This window comes from Oratosquilla oratoria, chromosome 4 (genome assembly GCF_046742065.1).
Source record: "Oratosquilla oratoria isolate Oo_2021 chromosome 4, ASM4674206v1, whole genome shotgun sequence".
In the NCBI taxonomy this organism is placed as follows: Eukaryota; Metazoa; Arthropoda; class Malacostraca; order Stomatopoda; family Squillidae; genus Oratosquilla; species Oratosquilla oratoria.
The window spans coordinates 32730609-32753727 of record NC_134780.1 but is presented as its reverse complement, the minus strand read 5'-3'; the positions used below and the strand labels follow the sequence as shown (position 1 = coordinate 32753727).

Genomic DNA, 23119 nt, shown 5'->3' with positions numbered 1-23119 from the left:
TATTCCTCGAATTTATTAACAATTGCCATTTACTATAAAGATATGTCAATAATATATAAGGTAAATATGGTTTAATTACCTTTATTACCAGTTCTTATCATAATGTGAATCATTTCCTGTGTATCGGTGGTTATCGGCAGGCTAGCCTACCAAGCCATCTCACGTAGAATTCAAGGTCTGATTTTTATAATGGTAGTATAAGACGACCCCCAATTTTAAGGGGTGAATTTTTGGATTTTAGGGTCGTCTTATACATGGAAATATACGGTATATTTGCCACATACTCATTGTTTTTTCTTTTCCCATCTTTTCCAAGCTTTGTCTCTTTCATCTTTCACCTCGCTACAATTATTTGTTATACCAGCACTTAATGAACACCCTTTCCTGCTTCTGCTTTGGTACGTATTTATCTATGCCTTCTTTATAAATTTCTTTAAATGTATTCCATTTTTCTTCTTTGTTTCTTCCTTAAAGAAATTTTCCCAATTCACTTTTTGAAAGAATTTTCTGAGTTTCTCAAAATCCATTTTGTTGTACATTAGTCTATCTTTTTTGTGTTTCTCGTTTCTTCCCAAATCAATTTCCTAGTTGTATTTACCTAGTTGTATTATACGGGAAGGGGAGCTATGCTCATAATGACCTGTCTTTGTGTCTCACAACATCTAGTTTGTTCTTAAATTCTTGTATGGTGTGTATGTGTGTGTGTGCACAATAACTAGAATCACCTGGTCGCAAGAGGGCTGGATCTATCAAGTCAGGACGTGAAGTTGCTGCCAATAAAAAGACTCCAGTGAGGCCCTCCACTCCATCCATCTGTGTTAGGAGTTGGTTCACAACACGGTCTGTCACACCTGTACTATCATGTCCTCTCCGGGGTGCTATGCTCTCAAACTCATCAAAAAAGAGGATGCATGGCCGAGCATTCTGCGCTCTGCCACAAGAAATTGACAAAAACAACATTAACAATATAAACACCTCATTTTAAACTCTTCAACATAATAGCATATTTCCAACATTTTCTTTAGCTAACATTAGATGATTTCATTGTGTGGGTTGACCCTATCAGAAAAGGATAATTTTTAATCTGAAATCCCTTCAAACTGAAATCCACTGTTCAGCTGAATAAGTTGTTGGGTGTTAATCTGAACACGTACAAAGTTGGGACCAACAATGGATACCTACTTATGAAAGTCTTGTTTATGCTACTCATTTTCCAATCCCATCAATACTTTCACCTCCATCTAGAGCTGCAGCCCCAGGGGTTGGCACTTTTTCTCTAGATTAGGTCTAAGACCTCTATCAAATTAGATTTTCTTCCACATAAGGAAAACTGACAATCATCATCTGCTCCCCTCCTACTCCTACCAACTGATGATAGAACAAGACCAACACTAATATATCATATGAAATAATGATTGCATAAGTTTTCTATAGTCACTACCTGTCACACATTATTCTTGTATGACTGAAGACTAATCTCTACTCAAAGAAGAATGCTGATCACTTTTTTATTCCACTATCCCTCCTAACTGCTATTCTCCTAACCTTTTCAATATGAGTCAAATATCTGTGTGCACATCACATTACTTGATGTACAATGATGTATCACAAAATATAAAGTTACTGCTGTTGTACTTGTTCTCTTTTACCCTGAATAAATATAACATCACAGAAAACATGATCAAGCCTGTTCACAAAATACAGGGGTCACTCAGCTATGACTACAAAATAAATATAATCAGGAAGCTGACACTAGGATCCTCATATACCCAACTCGCAGATCAACTCATACATAGGCATCATCATATTCAAGATGTTAAATCTCTCCTTTATCACCTGTATGGCTCCACAAGGAGAAAAGAACTGCTATAAGCAGCAAAATACTAATACTTACATTCATCACTGTAACCTTACTCCCATATATAAGTGATAAAAGTATTACCTTCCATATATGGGGGGAAAAGCCTTTGGTGTACAGATATAAAACTATTACTTCATATATTTTGTTCATTTTTCCACTGAAATCCTTTTATTTCTCCATCTCCATATGGAGTACTGACTGTGAATGTTTTATGCAGTCAATACTTTATGGACTTTATTGACATCCCTTCAGACCAGAGCCACAAAATATTCTTTTAAAAGAATGTTGATGCCTTAATATCCACTATACCTCCAACCTACTACCTATCACCATATACCAAAAGGGTTCTTCCCCCTGAAGGATATGGGTCTTCTAGAAGAAAGACCAGGGTAAACAGGTTGACTTCTTCTGACTTCTTCCCCCTTATAGGGGAGGTAGCTAGCCAAGGCAACCCCCCCACATCCCACACCCATCCATCACCTATTTGTTTTCCTTTTATCTTATCTCTTTATATCTCTCCTAAATTTACCACCTCTATGACTCCATTTCTTTGGTACAATAATATCCCTCCAAGGATAGAAGTTGTTATTGCTGTAAAAAATATTTTCTATTCCCCTATACCATTATCAGGGCACCCCCTACCTTCCTTTCCCTCAGTATTTAAGCAAATTCTTAAATTCACAAAGAGAGCAGTAATATTATCCTCAAAGTAAAAAAGCCACACTAACCTCTCAAAGGCATCACGGACTGCTTCTTCACTTGCTCCAATATATTTGGAAAGTAACTCTGGGCCCTGTGATGTAAGGATCATAAATTATTTCAATTGTAATGAAATAGGTAACAGAAATTTTCATATGTATCACCATAAACACCCATTTGTTTCCTTTACATCTTTCCTCCTTGTGGATGAAGGGACATCCCTGACTCCCCCCCAGTGCCTGAATCAGAAGCAATGCAGCAAGACATAGCAGCTCCACAACAGGGTCCAACAGCCAAAGCTGGTTTACCCTTACTGCTTCATTCATGAATAAATAGAGAAGACAAGGAGAAATCCCTTCAGACCATGTCAATCTATCATTCACCCACAACCACTCTCCACTCACATCCACCTCCCACTCTCTCTCCTTCCCTGCTCTAAAGAGATTACCCCCTTACCTAAGGCCCTCTTCACCCCACCCATACAACCTACTAAGGTCAATCAAAGTGGCATTTGAATACTTGGATGAAGAAACGATAAAAAAAACATTAGTCACATTGATTAGACCAAAAATGGAATATGCAGCAACACTATGGACACCCAGTACTAAAAAGAATATAAGGAAACTAGAAAGAATACAGAGAGCAACAACAAAGTTGGCACCAGCTCTTTCCAAATTAACATATGAACATCTTTCCAAATTAACATATGAACAAAGATTATCGAAACTAGAACTACCAACACTAGAGCAAAGAAGAGAAAGAGGTGATCTACTGACTATATATAGAATCATGAAAGGAATGGAAATCCTTGACAGAAAAGATTGACTAAAAAATGACAATGGAAAAACAAGAGGTCATGAAAAGAAACTCAAAAAAGACAACTACAGAAGAGATAAGAAAAAGAATAGCTTCCCACACAGAGTGCTGGATATATGGAATAACTTAGATGAGAAAACAGTGTGTGCAAATACAATTTACGATTTTAAGAATAAACTTGATGCTGAAAGATACAAAGACGGCACCATGAGCATAGCTCCCTTCCCGTATAAAACAACTAGGTAAATCCATTCCAGTCTCAGCTCCCCACCTTCAAGCTCTTTCCATCCACCTCCACTCTCATGCTAGTCCCTCTTCACTCCTTCCCTCTATATACACTAACCATCCCAGCACTCTCCAATCAACCCCATCTGTCAGTTCCCCCAACCCTGTCCTCTGCCCCATCCCCACACTTCTCACTTCATCTATACACTCATATCATACAGGAGGAAATACATTTTTATTCAGTTCTCTTTTGTTACAGTGAAATATGGGATCTATATAATAAATTCTTTTCTTATAATTAAAAAAATTAATTTTCAATAAACCATAAATCATCTTACCTTGACACTGATGAAATGTATTGAAGTACTCTGGGCAAATGCATTTGCAAGAAGAGTTTTACCACAGCCTGGAGGTCCATATAAAAGAATTCCAGAACGCAAACGTAGAGAAGACTTAGCAAAAAGTTTTGGATACCTTGTGGGCCATGTGAGGGTTTCTCTAAGTGTGTGTTGGGCTTCAGTTAAACCTCCCACTTGTATGGTAATGTGGTCTTTTTTGCTCTTTTCAGGAAGGGCTGACAAGACAATTTCATGAAATAACTAAAATTTTTATAAACCAAATCAGAAAAATATTCTACAAAGCAATATACATGATGACTCCTCTAAGCATTAATCATTAACAACTAAACAATCTTAAAATATGAAACTCATTAGTATAAGGCAAGCTCAAAATGTCACATTTTAAATATATTTTGCTATCAAGTTGAAGAATGAACTCTACAAACCTCTGAGTGAAGACGGAATGAAATCCACCAAAGCTAATTCTACATCTTCCTCTAGAACCTCCCAGGTACTGAAGGAAGCAGGTTTTGTCTCATTCTTGTCTCCCTCCATTTGATTATCTTCTGTTCCACATACAAATGTTCCACCTTTAATTCTTTCATCTTGCCGCAACTTTGCTTGTATGACTGCTCGTAGTGCTAAATGGTCAATGTCCATTATAGAGAAACCTTCAATCCATCTCATTAACTTGGAGTCTTTGATACAACAAAATTCATGTTTTTCTTCTGGTTCATTATATTTGCCTTTTAAATGATCCCGTGGTATTTCTACTTTTCCATGTGCTTCTTTTGGCCAAGAAAAGAACTGTGAGAAGTGGTTTCGGACCACACCCCTGAAGATCTTTACAGAGTCTTGAGGTTCAATATTTGGCATTGTAAATGAGATAGGAAAATAATGATGTCCCTGTGGGGCCACAAGACCCCTGTTCACTTTGGCACGAGACAAGCATGTTGCAATAATAACAACACCACTGCCAACTGTATCATTCTTCTTGGCCTGCTGATGTTGCATGAGCTGGTTCACCAAGTAGGAGATAACAGACACTACATGCATCCTATGTTCATGTTCTGGTCCTGATTCCTGCTCACTCTGACCACTGACTCCTATCAGGTAGTCAATGTCCTCCAGGAGGACAAGTGAGGGCTTTCTGTAAATAGCCTCTTGAAGAGCTTCTTGGAATTTTCTTTCAAGAATATCAACCTTCTTACCTTTCAACGACTTAAGATGAAGAGTCTGGCAGTGGATAAAATATGGTTCTTGAGCTAAACTCAATGTCAGTGAGGCCATCAAAGTTGTTTTACCTCTGCCTTTACTACCCTGAAGAAGAATATTTTGAGGAATGGAAGGTAACTTAGGTGATATAAGCCCAAGTCCAAGTAATATACTCTTTTTTAGTTTTGCCATTAGTTGCTTATCATGGATGTAACACTTATGATTTTCTCTAAGTGTTTTGTTCAAAGCTTTAGGAATTGATTCAACAGAAGTCTTTGTTTTGATTATTCTTATATCTAACATAACTACAGACTCTTTAGTCAGTCTCAGAGGTTCTCCATCTTGTATACTGATTAAGACCTCTGCATTTTTATTTTCTAAAGGCACCTCAATAATGGCTTTATCATTAAGAATTATTTCATTTACATTTACCCATTCCTTGAATTTTTCTTTTAACTTTGCAATTAGCACATCTTCACACATGTCATTTGGTGCCTGGAGAATAAGTACATCAATACTGTGAGGAACCACCCTACCTCCAAAATCCTCTGGCTTTAGAATAATCTGACTAGAAATGCTTAGATCATATGATCTCTGTAAACTACTAGATACCACAGCACAGCCTTTGTATATAAAAGGATTAATCTTGTCTTCCTTTCTAACAGGTTCATCTGACCTGAAGTAGTTTTCCCAAACAAGAACTGTGACATAGATAGCTTCCACATCTGATTTATTTTTTATATCTTTCAACCCCTCTTTGCACTGCTCACTTAACTGCTTTGGTGATTTAACTCTTGCCAACTTGCAGCTGAAGGTTTCAGTGGTTTGATCAAAACTAGTAGGAAGAGTTTTCTTGCTTATAATAACTAATGAGGGATGCATAAATGTAACAGGGAAATGTGGCAAGAAGTAGCTTTCATCCACTGGCACTGGATGCACACGACAGTAAATATCACAATCACTTGTTAATTTTTCAGTCAACTCCAGTTTCCTTCTTCTGTCTAGGAAATTCTTCAAGGGTCCTAGTGATTTCAGTATACTGTTTTCTGTACTATTTTGAGCATTTGGATTATCATAGTAATTTCTATTATTAGCACTTCCTTCTTGTTCAGTTTCTACAGGTGTAAAGCACATTTTCTCTGTTCTTTCATAATTACTTTTGCTTTCACTGGGAGGCAAGACTTCCACACGTGTCAAGGACTGAAGCAAACCAACCTCTGCATTAGGGTTTAGTTCAATCACCTTCAGCATAACCTGTGCACCACCTTCCAACCATAAAGGCAACAACTGGCCTCTCCTTACCACACGAACCTGACTAAGTAGGCTTACCTCAGCCACTTCTGCATTGAGCACCAACTCTTCCCATTCAACTTGGGTACATAGGCTGACACATAAATGTTCACACACCCCAGGTGGCTTCACCTGTGTCAATACCACTTTGGCACCTTCCTCCCATGGTCCCACTAGTAGTCTACGCCCAAGTCTGACTTCATCTGCTTCTCCCTGACATCCCTCATGCACATCTCCAGCCCATGACACTGTCAGAACTGAACTGTCTTTGCCTTCAATAAGGAAAGTTGCTAGTGTGTCTGGTCTGACTAGCTGCACCCAATGACGAGGGATGGAAATAAAGCAATGATGGAATGGGGATCCCTTGAGAGTGGCCACTTTGATAAACTCTTCATGTACCATCTTGATGAATTTACTTTTCAACTCTTAGGATGTGCATGTAAATATCTGTTGCAAGGACCTTCAATGAAGCCTCACTCTACATCCTACATCCAGCTGTCTCCAATACTTTGAAAGACTGCTTTTTCCAAACCTGTTTGAAATAATATAAGAGTTTAACATAAAAAGAAAAATATATAACTTTAGTCAATGGATACCTTTACTAACAATTTAATAAGCCAAAATAATTATCAACAATTACTTTTGTACATTTATTATAATTTTTTTACATTAGAAAATAACATTTTGTATGCCAATTACATTTTCTCTGAAAGGTATGCCAAATCAGTTTCATTTTGTTGCAACTATTTTGGTCAATTCTAAATAATGGAAGGAATAATGACATCAATGATTTGAATATATGATACCTTCATTCCTGTCATGCATCCCAAAATACCTTGCCTGTTCCTCATTGACATGTCATTAACTTCAGTGCCCCAGATCTCTTTTGCAGGAGATTTATAGCTCCTAGGTAACCAGCAACAGTTATCAGATTGGCCCATAAGTCACTCATGGAAGAAATATTGTGCTGCTGTGGGGCAATGTAAGTTCAGTGCCTTCTGTGTGATGGATCTGGGGTAGTTTATTTCTGAGGTCTATTCTGTGTTGGTAATGTCATATTGCTGGATAGTGACCTGAACACAGTCATGCTAATGTGATTCTCCTTTCTCTGTGGGTGGATTTTTCTGTGAAGTTGATGTCTGGAGATGTCCGATGGTGTAGGGTGTTTGGTGGTGTCTTCAAGTGTTTTGGCCCAATCCAGAGACCAGATAGCCTTTCATGGTCACACCTCCTTGAAGAGATGTGCACTATGGTGTTCATTTGGTATCAGCAGTATATCTTTGAATAATGTTTTCCATCTTCTTATGGCAGCACCATCCTCTTCTCTCCATCTTGATGCTTTGCAGCAATACAATGTATCTTCCCTAAGTGGTTTGTGGACCTACCCAGCTGTTGCCAGTTACCTGAAGGCTGCAGGTCTTCTGTAAGAGATACCAGGGACAACTGACTGATTGATTGATCTTGAAGTGCATGTTATGTGATTTAAATGCAAATATATTTTTGTATTGATGTGTTGTGGTGTAGATGGTGGATTGCTGTAATTATTTGAGTAGTATATTGATAGTGTATTTATTTACCTACTGCATATATTTGGGTATAAGCTGACCCCTGATTTTTTTTTTTTTCTTTTTTAAATGATTATTTTTTCATATACCTCATGTATAGTGCAACCCCAGCTTTTGAACATTACTAATAGGCTTACTGTAGTTGAGTACTGCAGTGCTGGGTATCATTCTCGACATTCTATAGCAGGTAAATGGTCTTCATTCTTTCTTTCTTTTTTAAATATACCTCAAATGATCAGAGAATTGCATACATCTTCATTCACAACTGTTTCCATCACTGAGGTATTGCCTTTCCAACAACAACCCTTTCCTTAGGATTAGCAGTACGGTACATATATGCCTTATCTATAATTCTTATCTATAATTTCTAATGGGAAATGAAATGGGTGGGAGTGATTTCTATGCCTTTTTCTTTTTGGTTACCCCCCGTGTAAGGGGGAAAAAGCCTTTGGTATATGTATGTACGTATGTATAATTCTTTACCAGTATTCTATTTTCCTTTGTTTTCAGTAGCTAAGTCAAAAGCATGTACCTACACCCATCCACTCCACTCCCATCCACCATCATTTCCCCTTCTCATCTTAGCTCTTCATGGATGACTGGACATCCCTGTATTTCCAGCACTGCCCTGGGTCAAAAGCAATGTAGCAAGACACAGTACATCCACAGCAAGGCTGGTTCACTTAATTGGTGACATCCCCCCCCCCTGCCTCCATCCCCTCATGCAGAAAAAGAGAAGACATTGAGAAATTCCTTTGGGTTGCATCAAAATATTCACACATAAGCAATCCTACCTCCCCATCCCCTACCATTCCTTTCTTTACATAACAGTATCATCTATCCATAGTCACTCTCCACTCATCCCTTTTTCCTGCCACCTCCCTTCTTGGCTTAACAGACATCCCCTTCTTTATCAATCTTCACCTCATCCATCCATCTCATCTTCAGTCATCCCCTCAAGTTCACTTCCTTCACCTTTGCCTTCCCCACCTCTTTTACTAATCTTTCATCGCTCATTATTTCCATTCTTTAAAAAATAAATAAATTACGAAAAAATAAATAACTCAAATCTCAGAAAATTAGCCTGCATCTTATAAGGCCAAAGTTCAGATTTGGAGTAGTAGTTATTGTTAAAAAAAAATCAAATCTTAGAAAATTAGCCTGCATCTTATAAGGCCAAAGTTCAGATTTGGAGTAGTAGTTATTGTTAAGTGTATGGCAGCAGTAGCCCTTTATTCAAACCACAAACATTTTTGCACATGTAAACTAAGTGGTGATTCCTTCTACACCACAAAAAACAACTTTTTTTTTCAAGATAATAATGTATAACAAGTCATACATATATACATATACCAATGGCTTTCCCCCCCCTTACAAGGGAGGCAGCCAAAAACAAAGGCATAAAATCCACTCCCACCCATTCCATCCCCACATACTCCACTGCCATTCACCCTCCTCCCTCCCTCTTATCTTGACTCCCTCCTGGATGACAGGTCATTCCTGCATCTCACCTACTGCCCTGGATTAGAAGCAATGTAGCAAGATTTACTGGTAATCTATACAAAATAACACCAATCAGGAAGAAATTAAGTGATGACGTTAAACCAAATATGTACCAAAACAATGCCTGCCCAAATTGAGATGCATCTTATACGCCGCTAAATATGGTACTTTGGAGAGCAATACCTCAGCGATGTAAACACATGCGAACGAAGCTACATGCAGACTGGAGAAAGAAAAAACATGGTCAAGTCTTCATTTATACAAGTTTTTGTTGATTATGAGTGGTATACATAGTGAATGAAGTCCTGATATTCATGTGGCAATAGTAAGGAAGAATGTGGGTTATGGGAGGCAGGTTAAAGGACCTTACTGGTACTGTTAATGTTAGCCAAAAGTACCATTAGACTGTAGGTCTATCAGATAAGTTACAATCATCAAAAATGCATAAATTCTAACACATTTAAAAACATTACCTGTGTGGCCCCTTATTTTAGGAGTAAAAAATCTATCATAAAAACTTGCACTATACACAAGTATATATGATATTTATTTATCTATATTCAGTTGGATGTGGGTTCTTGCACAGAACTGTGTACCCTTCATTTTCATGCAATGTTCTATGGGGATTTCTTGGTGCAGACACAGGTTTATTTTGTATAGTTTATATGGTATCTATGTTTTCCTAATTGTTGGAACAATGTTGTGGAAGTATACTCATATGTAATTCTCAAGAACTGTACATGGTTTCTTCTGCTGTATTTATCTAATTGTATTTACCTAATTGTAGTATACTGGAAAGTAGCAACTCTCATTGGGTCTCTAATTTTAACATACCTGGACACAAATTCATGTACAGTTCCAACTTAACCTATATCTTTGATTTCCAATTAACATATTTAGATTTGAATTTATATATTGTTTGAGCTTGGGCTATATTACCTTCTAAGCTATTCCACATATTTATGCATCTATATGGAAAACTGTATTTCTTGACATCCTTTAGACATTTGGTCTTTCTTTACTCCCACGACATCTTAAAGCCTCTCATCTTTAATCAGGAGATCTCTTGTCTGCTGTCCAAAGCTCATGCCTGCTACTGATTTTAATATGCTATTTTCTTGTTGATTTTCACTTCAGATTTCAGATTTTTGATGTCCTACCTTATGCCCACATTTCATTCCTACAGAAAAATGATAAATTTTCTTGAACACATTTTCTGCTTCTTACACCAAAAATCTAACAATCATTAATTATAAGAACCAACAATGAATACCTGCTGGTGGTGGTCCTGCTTGTCTTCAAATTCCATCAATACCTGAGGGGCTGGCACTTGTTCTTCAAACTGACCCCAAGATCTCTTTCAACTTTGACTAGTTTTTTTTCTACTTTTTCATGTAAGGAGAGCTGATAAAGGACAAATTCTCCCATCCTCCTCTTTCTATCTCATAACATAAAAGCAGATTACACACAGCAGTTCAATAATTTTTCCTGAGATATCTATGGGAGGACTTGAACACAATTGCTTCCTGCTGTGGGACTGCATATCTCTAGTCAGTGAAATTCAAGACAATAATTATTACCAATCACTAGCAGTGAGAAAATATGAGGAAGGAAAAAAAAAATGAAAAAGAGTGCAGTGCAATCTTGAAATAAAGACAGAAAACACAATATGCCATGCAATTTAATGTGATGCAGCATAACAAGAGTGTCTACTTGTACAACCATGCAGTTTCATTCCTTTTACGCATAAATCAAGACACAAACACATGTGCATGCACATCACTGTATGAAACCATCATGTAACCTTTCAAAATACAAGTAAATTCATCTACTGCAACCATGTCAGATTTTTTTTTTTTAATATGAAATATGTACAGGGATATGTTTTGTCTCCAAGACTAATTCACATAAGTACTACTAGTGATACAGATGAAATCTCTCTCACCTGTGCAAACCTTAGGTGTGGGTGATTAAGCATCTCCAGAAGCAGCAATGTTGCCATAGCAATCTGTGTCAGGTTAGAGCTGTCCACCACATACAAGACTTTTTTGATGCCACGGTAATAACTATGCCAAATGGGAGCCATACTTCCACCTACAGAAGTACTTTTACTTATTAATGGTACTTAAGAGACAAACTGTATATACTTGTAATCTTTTCTCCTATATTATGGGAGGTGGCTGAGACAAAGCACACCTCTACACTTAAGAAAATGAGTAGATATGAACCACAGACAAAATACATTTAGGTACATATACACAAACACACCCCCACCAATGGCTGACGTGCTGTACAAGAGGAATGTATATAGGTATTATATATATGGTAGTTATAGCAATTTATGTATCCATTTAGAAATTGCAAAAGTGATGCGTAATTGGAAGTGTGTGTTCGTACGCGTAACTTGTTCTCGAAGTTTCTGTGAAGAAGTCATATATTATCATTTCCTGTTTACTTATTTAATTATCATTTCAATTATTGTAATGTGAAAGTGGAATGAATGTGAAATAGGTTATCCTTGTAAAGTATTCTATGTTAACTTATTATTTTGAGTGTCCATTGTTTTCTGTGTGAAAGGGAATAAATGAAACTAATTCAGCAAATGGAAACCGTAGAAATTAGTATGCCCAGTGAATGGACGTGCATGAGGCAGTTGTTAGCATGGGAGCGGTGTGTACGCAGTGATGCAATAAACCAGTGACAAGGAACTTAATATTTTCTTTATTGCTCACCAACCAATGTTGAGTGTTACATTCAAAACAACACTCAACAAAATGGTGGCACTTACGGTGGGATATTAGCTTTGTTGAGTGTTGTTTTGAATGTAACACTCAACATGGGGATTGTGTATACAGTGGTACCTCTATTTACGCATGCCCTTATGTACACAAAATTCTATTTACGCGGTCAAATTATGGGGAGAATCTTGTTGCTATTTACACTGAAAATTTCTATTTACGCAAGTATTGGTGTCCATTACTGCATAGAAAATCAAAACCCACACCGCCATCTTGCTGATGTCATCATTCACACGTTGTGTTCTGTCTCCTCCCGCCATCTTTGTTTGTTATGTGCATGACTGGTTCTTCTTTCGGTGCCTACCCCTTGGTATTGTACTGTTTGTGCCTTTAAAATGCTTCCTAAACAGGTGAGAAGTCCTACTGAACCTGGTGCTCATAAGAAAATCAGCATCACGACTGAGAAAAAGAGGGAAGTGATTGCCAAAGCTGTTCAAGGTTTACGCACGTGTAAGCTGGTGAGAGTTCAGTATGCCTCAGTCAACAATAAGAACCATTCTTTTAAATAAACATTAAATTCTGTCAGATAATGTGTCCAAGGGTATAACGTATATGAGCACACATAAGAGGCCAGCATTGTTGGACAAGGTGGAAAGGTTATTGCTTGTGTGGATACAGGAGAAGCAGCGTAAGAGTGACAGCTTGAGTAAGCAAATGACCTGTTCAAGGGCTCGCCAAGTGTATGCCGACCTGCAGCAGCAATAGGCTGGTACCAGTGGCCAGCTTACACCACCTTCAGTGCCTTTTACAGCCAGTAGGGGGTGGTTTGAGAAGTTTTGGTAATGTATGGGCATCCACAGAGTGACATGGCATGGTGAGGTGGCAAGTGTGGACACGGACACAGCTGAGGCATTCGTCAAGGAGTTTGAGGAGCTGGTGCATCGTGAGGGTTACCTGCCACAGCAGGTATTTAATTGTGATGAAACAGGGCTCTTTTGGAAGAGGATGCCTAACAGCACCTACATTACTGCTGAGGAGAAAGCTTTGCCAGGGCATTAGTGATGTGCCAGAACCAAAATTTTTACCGATACCGATACTGATACCGATATTTTTTTAGCATTTTACCGATACCGATACAGGAATTTAATGGGTTACCGATACCGATACCGATATTTTGCGCATTGCTCACAATGCCTTGTACTTTACTGTGCACTTTTTCATAAAGCTCTGGGATAGTTGTGTTAGAGATGTATTTCCTGCTTGGGATCTTATAGTTTGGTTTTAAGTGATTAAGGAGCCTAGCAAATCCCAGATCTTCTACAATAGATATAGGTTGACAATCTATTGTGATCATTTCAGCAATATATTTGTGTACCTCTTTTGCTGGAGCACTGTTGATGTCCCAAATCTTTTTGTACTGGAGAGTAGCTTCAAGAGTTGGCTGTTGAGATACCTGTTTTGCACTTGAACAGCCTGTTTGACTTTGACTAGAAGTTGAAGTTGAAATTTTTAGCTTTTTGGTAGGTGGAACATTTAAGAATGAGGCAAGTGTTGGGTTTGATTCAGCTGCTTTTTTCTGCTCCAATTCGGCATTTCCAAACTCATCAGGATGTTTATGTTGAAGATGCTTTCTAATATTTGTTGTTGTTTGGGTTTGCCTGTTTATTCCTCCTCTGCTTAATATTGTATTACAGAAATTACAGGATACTTTTGAAGAATCATCTTTGCATACTGTCACTAGATTCCATATAACACTTTGCTTTGACTTAGGCATTATTGCTAATTCTGGCAATTCTAATTGTAATTTAATAAATTTATCACAATATTGACTATCTGAAAAATGCAAGTTCAAATATTAAATATAAATAAATAATTACAATAAATAAATATTAAGAATGAGATCGAAAAGGGTAATAGGATAATAGCCATCAGCTAGCTCTCTTCTCTTCTTACATAAGACGCAAATGATTCCACAACCACATGGCGTGAAAGACACCCTTTACTTTATATATTTATATAATTATTTATTTGTTTCATGAATGAAAGTAATTTAACTTAAATTTTCTCTCAAGGTATCGGTATCGGTATCGGTATTTATTTTTCAATACCGATACCGATACCTTCTATTTTACCGATACCGATATATACCGATACCGATAGCTTGAAAATAAACCGATATTTACCGATACCGATACCGATACCGAAGCTTCGGTACATCACTACAGGGCATAAGCCTATGAAAGACAGGCTTACAGTGATGTTGTGTGCTAATGCAAGCGGTGACTGCAAGATCACGCCGCTTGTGGTGTATCATTCAGACACCATGAGCATTCAAGAGGGGCAATGCCCTGAAGAGCAGACTTCTAGTGAAATGGTGTTCCAACCTGAAGGCATGGGCAACTTGACAGCTGTGCCAGGAGTGGCTTGAAGGGGCATGTGACCCTGAGGTCAAGAAGTTTCTGCTAGAAATGGACTGCCACTGAAGTGCCTCCTGCTGCTGGATAATGTCCCAGCAGATCCCCTCGACATGCAGGCATATCTTCCCCAAGACCTGGATTTCATCACAATTAAATTCCTGCTTCCGAACACCACTTCCATTCTGCAACCGATGGACCAGCAGGTCATTTCTAATTTCAAGAAGCTGTACACACATGCTCTGTTTGAACACTGCTTCAGTGCTACCACCAACACAGACCTAACCCTGCGAGAATTTTAGAAGTTCCACTTCAACATCTTGCACTGTGTCAAGATGATAAGCAAGAGCTGGGAGCAGGTTACCATCAGGACTCTATAGGCAGCATGGAAGAATCTTTGGCCATCATTTGACAGGGAGCGGGACTTCGAGGGCTTTGAGCCTGCTGGTCCATCAGTCATCTTGGACATTGTTGCGCTAGGGAGGGACCTGGGCCTGGAGATGGAGGACGAGGATGTCAAGGAGTTAGTAAGGGAGCATGAGGATGAACTGACCACCGAGGAGCTGAAGGAGCTGCATCAGGAGCAAGTCACTGAACTGGCCCAGGAACAGCAAGAGGTTGAGGGAGACAACAATCATGTTCAGGGCCCCACCATGGAAGAAGGGAAGAAGGCCTGTGTAATGTGGAGGAAGCTCTACGACTTTGTGGAGGTCACACACCCAGACCAGACACTAGTGAGCCATGTTGTAAGCCAGTTCAATGAACTGGTCATGCCAGAAGCAATGCAGCAAGACAGAGCAAGGCCACTTCATTTAATCAGCAACCCTCCTCTCCATCCCCTCATGCAGAAAAATAGAGGACGCCAAGAAATCCCTTTGGGCTGCATCAAAATAATATTGACACACACATTCACAAGAGATCATAGTAAAAAACAACAACTAAAAAATAGATAATATATAAAAAATTAAATGAAAAAATTATATAATTTGGGCTGTGTCAAGGGAATGATGAATATATAGATGTAGAAATGGCTGAAATTATGAACAAACATTTTAAATCTGTATTCACAATTGAAAGTACACAAAATTGAGATGAAGGGCATAGAGAAAGATTCCCCCCCAATGAAAGAAATAACTGTGACACAGAAGGAAATAAGGAACCAAATAATAAACCTTGACATCAGAAAATCACACAGTCTGGATGGAATTGCAAACTGGATATTAAAAGAATGTATAGATGAACTAATGGACAAAATATATAAGATGATTGATTACTCACTCAAAGACGGAAAGGTACCACAAGATTGGAAAAATGCAAATATTATACCAATATATAAAGGGGTGACAAGGAAAATCCAACTAACTATAGACCAGTCTCCCTTACAAGCACAATAGCAAAAATATGTGAAACATGTTTGAAACGTGAAATGTGTTTGGTAAGTATATGCCTTGGGGGATTTAAAAGTGTAATGAGAAATAGACATTTGGGAATAGATGCTAAGAGGAAATTGTATGAAGGGATGATTGTACTGACAGCACTGTACAGAGCAGAAACATGGAGCACAAGAGAAGAAGAGGGGTTGAGTATATATGTCTTTGAGATGAAATGTCTGAGAAATAAGATAGGGGTTACTAGGTTGGATAGTGAGAAACGAGGAGGTGAGGAGGAGAGCAGGGGTGGAAAAGGAGTTGGGAGATAGGGCTGATGAAAGAGTATTGGGATGGATTGGACACATGGAAAGAATGAGTGAAGAAAGATTAGTAAAAGAAGTGTAAAATGCAGAGGTGGATGGAGTCAACATGAGGGGACAACCAAAGATGAGATGAATGGATAGGGTAAAAGGGGCAACGAGAGAGAGGGGATGTATGCTGAGGAGGGAAGGGAGAAGACAGAAGATAGGGGTTAGTGGAGAATGGTTGTGTATGGATAATGCTGTGATGCATGGAAAGGAGTGCATGGGGAATGGGGGGAGGAGTTAGGGAGTTGTGTGAATGATACTTTGATGCAGCCCAAAGGGATTTCTTAGTGTCTTCTCTTTTTCTGCATGAGGGGACAGAGGGGGGGGGTGTCACCAATTAAATGAGACAGCCTTGCTATGGATGGATGTACTATGTCTTGCTGCATTGCTTCTGACTCAGGGCAATTGGTGAGATGCAGGGATGAACTGTTATCCAGGAGCCAAGAAAAGAGAGAGGGAAGGAGGGATGATGAATGGGGGTGGAGTGTGTGGGGATGAAATGGGTGGGAGTGGATTTAATTGAGGTGTTCAAGTGGATCAAAGGCTTTAACATGGGTGATGTAAACAAGGTCATCATATTAAGACAACAGGGCAGGACTCGCAGTAATGGATTTAAATTAGACAAATTTAGATTTAACAAGGAAACAGGAAAGAATTGGTTCACTAACAGGGTGGTCAATGAATGGAACACTGGTGACCATGTAGTGAGTGCTGACACTATCAGTTGTTTTAAGAAACAAACAACTTTATGGATGGGGATGACAGGTGGTAATAGACATGGAACTGCATAGTATAGGCCTTATGGTCTCTTGCCTTCTCCTTCATTCTTATGTTCTTAAGCCTTTTGCATTTGGCTACCTCCTTTGTAAGGGGGAAAATCCTACTACTAATAAATGCTGCCTCAAATTTCACTGACTGGAAACCTCCAGCCTAACACCAGCTAGCAAGTCCCTGGAACCTCCCATAGATCTCTCTTGGAAGAAACATTGAACTTGTTTGTGCTGAATTAGTGTGAGAGTGTTTTATGTCATCAGCTGGCAGATGTAGGAGAGCAGTCACTGTTTGTCAACTCACCTTATGTGAACAGGTGGAGGAAATACTGTCAAAGATAACAGAGAGATCTTGGACCCAGTATGGAGACCAAGTTGCACCTCCTAATGGAAGTAAAGGTATTGATGGTTTTTGGAGATGGGTAGTAAGGAACTTATTTTTTCTGGCATTCACCTTCTAGGACCACCACTCCCAGATACCCATCATTGGTTCCTCATTACCACTAGACCAATATGTACTTATCAATCTATTCTAGGCTAACTCCATACCTACCTAGTTCCCTTATGGTAAGAGGCTTCTTGTTGAGGCGCTGGATGTGTACAAAGTTGGTGCCTACTGTGGGGACTGTATTAGTGTTGCCATCTGTTTTCTCTGGATGAACCAGTTTTTGCAACAAAAGTGTTTTACCTGAACCTTCTGGGCCAACACAAAGCAACATGCCAATGGTAGCTGTGAACCTCCTTTACAGACCTGTTGGTAAATAAAAAGTCTTCCATAAAACAATGATCAGTAACTTCCACTACTATGCTTCACCAGGTAAATAATAACTAAATAAAAGAAGAAAATAAATACATAAATAAATAAATAGATGAATAACTGCTAAGTGATTTTTTATCACCAAATTTACTCTTATGGCCCTTTCTCACGTGAAAGATAAGATAAAATGAAAAAAGTAAAGCTACTGAACCTGGTACACAAGAAAATCAGGGGGTCAGTTATCAGCTCTCCTTGGAAAATGGTTAATGAAATACAAAGTTGATGGGGAGAGGCTACATCTCTACATGGAAGCTGTGTCAACAGGGTTTGAACGCAGGTGAAAAGAAAACAATTCTCTAACAAATGTCTCACAAAATCATTATTTGCAAGCCCCCATCATTGGTCCCACCACTCTTTGATCTACCAAATTATCAGTCCATAAATTCTGGGTTTCAATTACAGGTATCCTCTAGTATTTGTAAACCAACAATATTGGGCAGACCCATAGGTCTTTTCGTCAAGATTCTGTCTCTGCCTAGATCGAGTATTAGGCCACAAGGAGGAAGGGATGTATTCAACTTATATGAAGTGGCACCACATCTATGTACTTTCAATTATCACTGGACTTATTTGAAGTGTTATGAATGTGTTAAAATCCACTACAAAATCAAATGATAAAACACAAGTAAGATTCAGTGCCAGTCAGTGAATCATGGAGACTAATTTTGCTCTGGGTGTTGCATAAGATTTTATTCACCTATAGGTGTTTGATAGATTAGTCTATGAGTACTATTACTGAATGCCATTACGCTGAAGAAGTTAAAGGCTAATCCTGGGTGGTTTTCTTCAGCAAGGAAAACTTCTGCTTCAAATAAGGTAAATCACACCAACACATTTTTCACTTTCCTTTTTAAATTTTATCTATGGAAAAGTTAGGGTTGGTTGTTTTGGTTGTATTAGGCTAGGAGCTACTGTTACTGAAGAGATGTAGTGCAGTTATAATAGAGGTTTAACTTTGTTTAAGGAGGCCAACAGAATCATAGAATGGAGAGATAGTAAAGTCAAAAGATATTATCATTATTATTATTCTAACATAGATTGGTCTCCTGGCACAGACTAAAGGAGGTTCCAGAATCATTATTATGCATTGAATATTGATATTTGATACGAAAATTTTTGTACAATTATGATTATCAGTGAGATGTGTCCTCAAGGACAGGAGTCTTGATGGTCTCTGATGAAATTATACATGTTCATGTTTCCAACATGCATAAACTAAACAGCTATAAGATAACATGGAACACAGCAATAATGAGGACTTGTCTTACTACATCGGTTTATGAAAATATGACGAGTCCTCTATCAAACACACTACAAATGTTACAATGTAAAATAAATATATACAAATACCCTCAATAATGTCTAGGCCTGTAGCATGTACAAATCATTTAAGTTAGAATCCTAGCCCCTGGTATTGCATCACAATTATTTCTTCTCGTACTTTGTTTCCGAATAGTTTGGCTTACACTCACCGTATTTTTGTTTTCGTACGAAGTATTCGTGCTCGTTCTGGCTCTAGTGATTGTTTACATTTGTCGCAATACGTTGAATCTTGGCTTCGCAAGTGTGCTGCGGTATATCTAATAGCCAAAGTTGCTATAATATCCAAAATTATATAGATTAACTATCAATGTTTTTGGCATATAAGTGACTCAGGCCACTTATATGATATATTAATGTAAAATAACTAAGTTGTTATACTGTAGTAGGAAGTAAAATTAATCATGGTCAGTCGTTTATTTCTAACTCTCAATATTTTTCACTGTCATAGCCTGGTAACTACCGGTAATAACTGCATCGTAGCCTGAAGACACCGAACACTAACGTCCCGACTACGGATTACATTCGCAATACGGGACTTGTCGGCGTTTGACATCTCATTGGCTCGCTCATTCGACAGGGAGGAATTGATGTTTAAGTTGGCTCATAATATCTTGCCAGCAAGTGCTGTACAAGGCCTTACTGCAGTTTACTTTAAAACCAACGCTTGGTGCCAGCTGGGTTCACGGCCTCATAGCTCACAAGGTAGAATTGCTTATAAAGCCATGAAGATCCTTGTCTTGCCTGCCCTTTCTGACAACTACATGTACCTGTTAATGGATGAGAGTAGCAAGAATGCTGCAATTGTCGATCCAGTAGATCCAAAGACAGTACTTGAAGCAGTCAAAGAAGTTGGAGCTAACCTGACAACTGTCTTGACGACACATCACCATTGGGACCATGCTGGGGGTAATGAAGACCTGGTCAAGACGTGCAGTCAGCCCTTACAGGTATTAGGAGGTGATGATAGAATTGGTGCTCTTACACAAAAAGTAAGTCATGGAGATACACTGAAGGTAGGCAACATTGATGTGAAGTGCTTATTCACGCCATGTCATACTCAAGGACACATTTGCTACTATGTCACATCACCTGACACTGATCAACCAGCAGTGTTTACAGGTGACACACTCTTTCTTGGTGGTTGTGGAAAATTTTTTGAAGGCAAACCAGAGGAAATGCATCGTGCACTCATAGATGTCCTTGGCAGCTTACCAGACAATACTCATGTGTATTGTGGACATGAGTATGCAAAGAACAACCTAAGCTTCGGTCTTCATGTTGAGCCCAACAATCCAACCATTCAAGCCAAATTCAACTGGGTCCTGGAACAACGTGCGCAGGGTCGACCTTCTGTGCCTTCAACCATCAAAGAAGAGAAGGAGATCAATCCATTTATGAGAGTCAATGAAGAACCAGTTAAGCAACATACTGGATGTACAGATCCCATCATGGTTATGGGATCTCTACGAAGAGAAAAGGACAGCTGGAAGCCTCCAAAATAGACAAGATAATGGTACAACTAATTTTTGCTTTGCATGCTTGCCTTGTATAACTTTCAAGGGAAATTTTTCTTACATTCAGGTTTTGAAAATTTAGGTGGTTATAGCTCAATATTATTCGTATTTTGTCTGAGAATCAATGTTTCAATTGCATAGCCCAGATAATTTTTTATAGCCATTTTTGTGATGGAAACTAATACCTTGTCCTGTTCACCATTGTGACAATCCCAGAGGTGAAAAAATGTAATTGAAATGAAATCTCTGAAATATCTTCACAGTGAATGTACTAATTAAGGAACCCTTTATGGTAACATTCTTTAAGCTGAATAATCTTTTGATATTATTCGGGATTTTTTTTTTTTTTTTTTCAGAGTGGGTCAAGATAATTTTAACCCCTTCAATACATTTCCAAAGCTAGTCAAATTCATTGGACACTGGTGTGTAACTATAGAAACATTGGTAAAATAGTCCAAAACATCCAACAACAGTGGTGTATGACTGCAGCAGAGAGGTTCATGAAGATATTCTTAACATCTTTGTTACTATGATGTTCGCTGAGCTGACCACAATTGTCATAATTCCTAGTCATCATAGAAAGAAATTGCAGTCTTTAATATATTGATCTTATGATGTTCCTTTACTTCAAGCTCTTTGGGCATTAGCCAGAATAAGATCTCTAGTATATCTTCATCATGAAGGGGTTAACAGGTCAGAATTTTAGTAAAGTTGCATAAGTTTACATATGTAATCCTAACTGAACCTTGTAAAGTTGGAAAAACAGACTGTGAAGTGATGTTACTCAACCAATTTTTGTATGGTATTTCAGTTTTGTTTTTCATGCAAATAAATCACAAAAACATGTGATTCACAATGTGTAATAAAACCACTTGGAAAATAAAATGAAAGGTGACCGAACATTTTCGTCTATTTAAGACATTTTGAAAGTCTTAAATAGACGAAAACGTTCAATCACCTTTCATTTTATTTTCCAAGTTTGTTTTTCATGTCATGATTTTTTAAGGTTTGTTTTACATCTAATGTACTTCCCAATCTTGTATAAATTGATATACAATCTGAAACAAATTTCATGAAATAGTGACCTATCTCACTCCATAGTGCATTTTGTGTATTGTGAAATGTAGTGTAACCTTTCTTTTTTCTTACTACTATTTCCAACTAAGGTCATCAGTAACCTTAATTCCTTCTGTTAGAGGGCCTGCCCTCATGGAAGTAGGGTGGGATCCACTGATAACTAAAACTATGGCATCATCCTGAACTCGATACATAAACATGAGTTTGAAGAGTTAATATTATGATTAAGCCAGTATTTTCAGAAGAAAAAAAAATTGCATTTTCTTGAGGAGGATATTGAAAGTGGTCACAAATTAGTCAAGCAAGCCACAAAAGGGACCATGTAGTTGGACACTGTTCTAAAATGTATAGTATTATCCCTTCCTTTAATATTAAAGGGTTCCTGTAGTACAGTATTGACAATATATATTTGAATTAATGTGGGATATTTTCAGACATTTTAGTTTTTATGTATATTTTGGGAATTTGCCTGCTTCATTTATAAACTGTAACCAATATCACAAGTTACACTTTTTCTTTTTCCATTCTTTTTTTCCAATGTTGCTTTTCATTGTATGAAAATAAATTATAATCTTTAAATATTTTTTCATTCTGAGAGCCATTTTGAAAGTCATTATATTATCATGTACAGTACTCAAATGAATCCATACTTTTGATATGTAGCTGGAATGCAGAAAAATACACTGGAACATAAGGTACATTCCAATCTGAAACACTGCTTGACTGATATTAATGGCTAATGCCATTTCATTGAAGAAGGATTTACATTATATCTGGGAAGGAAATATTTAAGGGATTGATATTATTGAATGTCATTATTTCTTGAGTGAATTCTGGGCCAATCTGCCAGTCATTGCTAATTATCTTGGAGCCATGGGTCTCCTGCAAGAAAGACCGTGAGCAACAGAATGATTGATCTTCATTATCATTGACACTTAACATATTTTTTTGGCAGTCAATAAGTTAGGAACTTTGGCAACACTTCAACAGACCAGAGCCAGATGACATTCTTTGTATATTTGAGACAATTATTTAGTAAAAAAAAAAGGACTGGTAACCCTTGATCTCTCCTCTCTACTACCCACCTACAATTTTTCCTTGACCAATTCTTTGGCACAACATTGTCCACAAGGATAAAAATACTGGTTATTTCTAACAAAATAATACTCTCTCAAACCAGCTATCCATTACCCACAAAGCAAGATGGCTAAGCATG

The 23119-nt window shown here is 38.0% G+C and overlaps 2 protein-coding genes across 4 annotated transcripts in view; one reads left to right on the top strand and one right to left on the bottom strand.

Annotated features, from left to right (window-relative positions):
• The window catches only part of LOC143024751 (peroxisomal ATPase PEX1-like), a 33371-nt gene extending 15511 nt beyond the window's left edge, over positions 1 to 17860 (bottom strand). For 2 of the 3 annotated variants that reach the window (XM_076183863.1, XM_076183861.1), the window contains exons 1-5: positions 17726 to 17860; positions 4386 to 6976; positions 3940 to 4175; positions 2590 to 2654; positions 726 to 931 (exon numbers count right to left, since the gene is read on the bottom strand). In XM_076183863.1, the coding sequence (XP_076039978.1) occupies positions 726 to 931; positions 2590 to 2654; positions 3940 to 4175; positions 4386 to 6846 (2968 nt within the window). In that variant the 5' untranslated portion in view covers positions 6847 to 6976; positions 17726 to 17860. Of the gene's footprint in view, positions 1 to 725; positions 932 to 2589; positions 2655 to 3939; positions 4176 to 4385; positions 6977 to 10451; positions 10693 to 17725 lie in introns of all 3 variants that reach the window. The other variant, XM_076183862.1, reaches the window with a different exon arrangement.
• A 1732-nt stretch (positions 17861 to 19592) lies between these two features.
• tzn (hydroxyacylglutathione hydrolase tenzing norgay) lies at positions 19593 to 22482 on the top strand. Its single transcript, XM_076183869.1, has one exon. The coding sequence runs from the start codon at positions 19900 to 19902 to the stop codon at positions 20812 to 20814; it is 915 nt and encodes a 304-aa protein (XP_076039984.1). The 5' UTR covers positions 19593 to 19899; the 3' UTR covers positions 20815 to 22482.
• Positions 22483 to 23119: the final 637 nt, after the last annotated feature.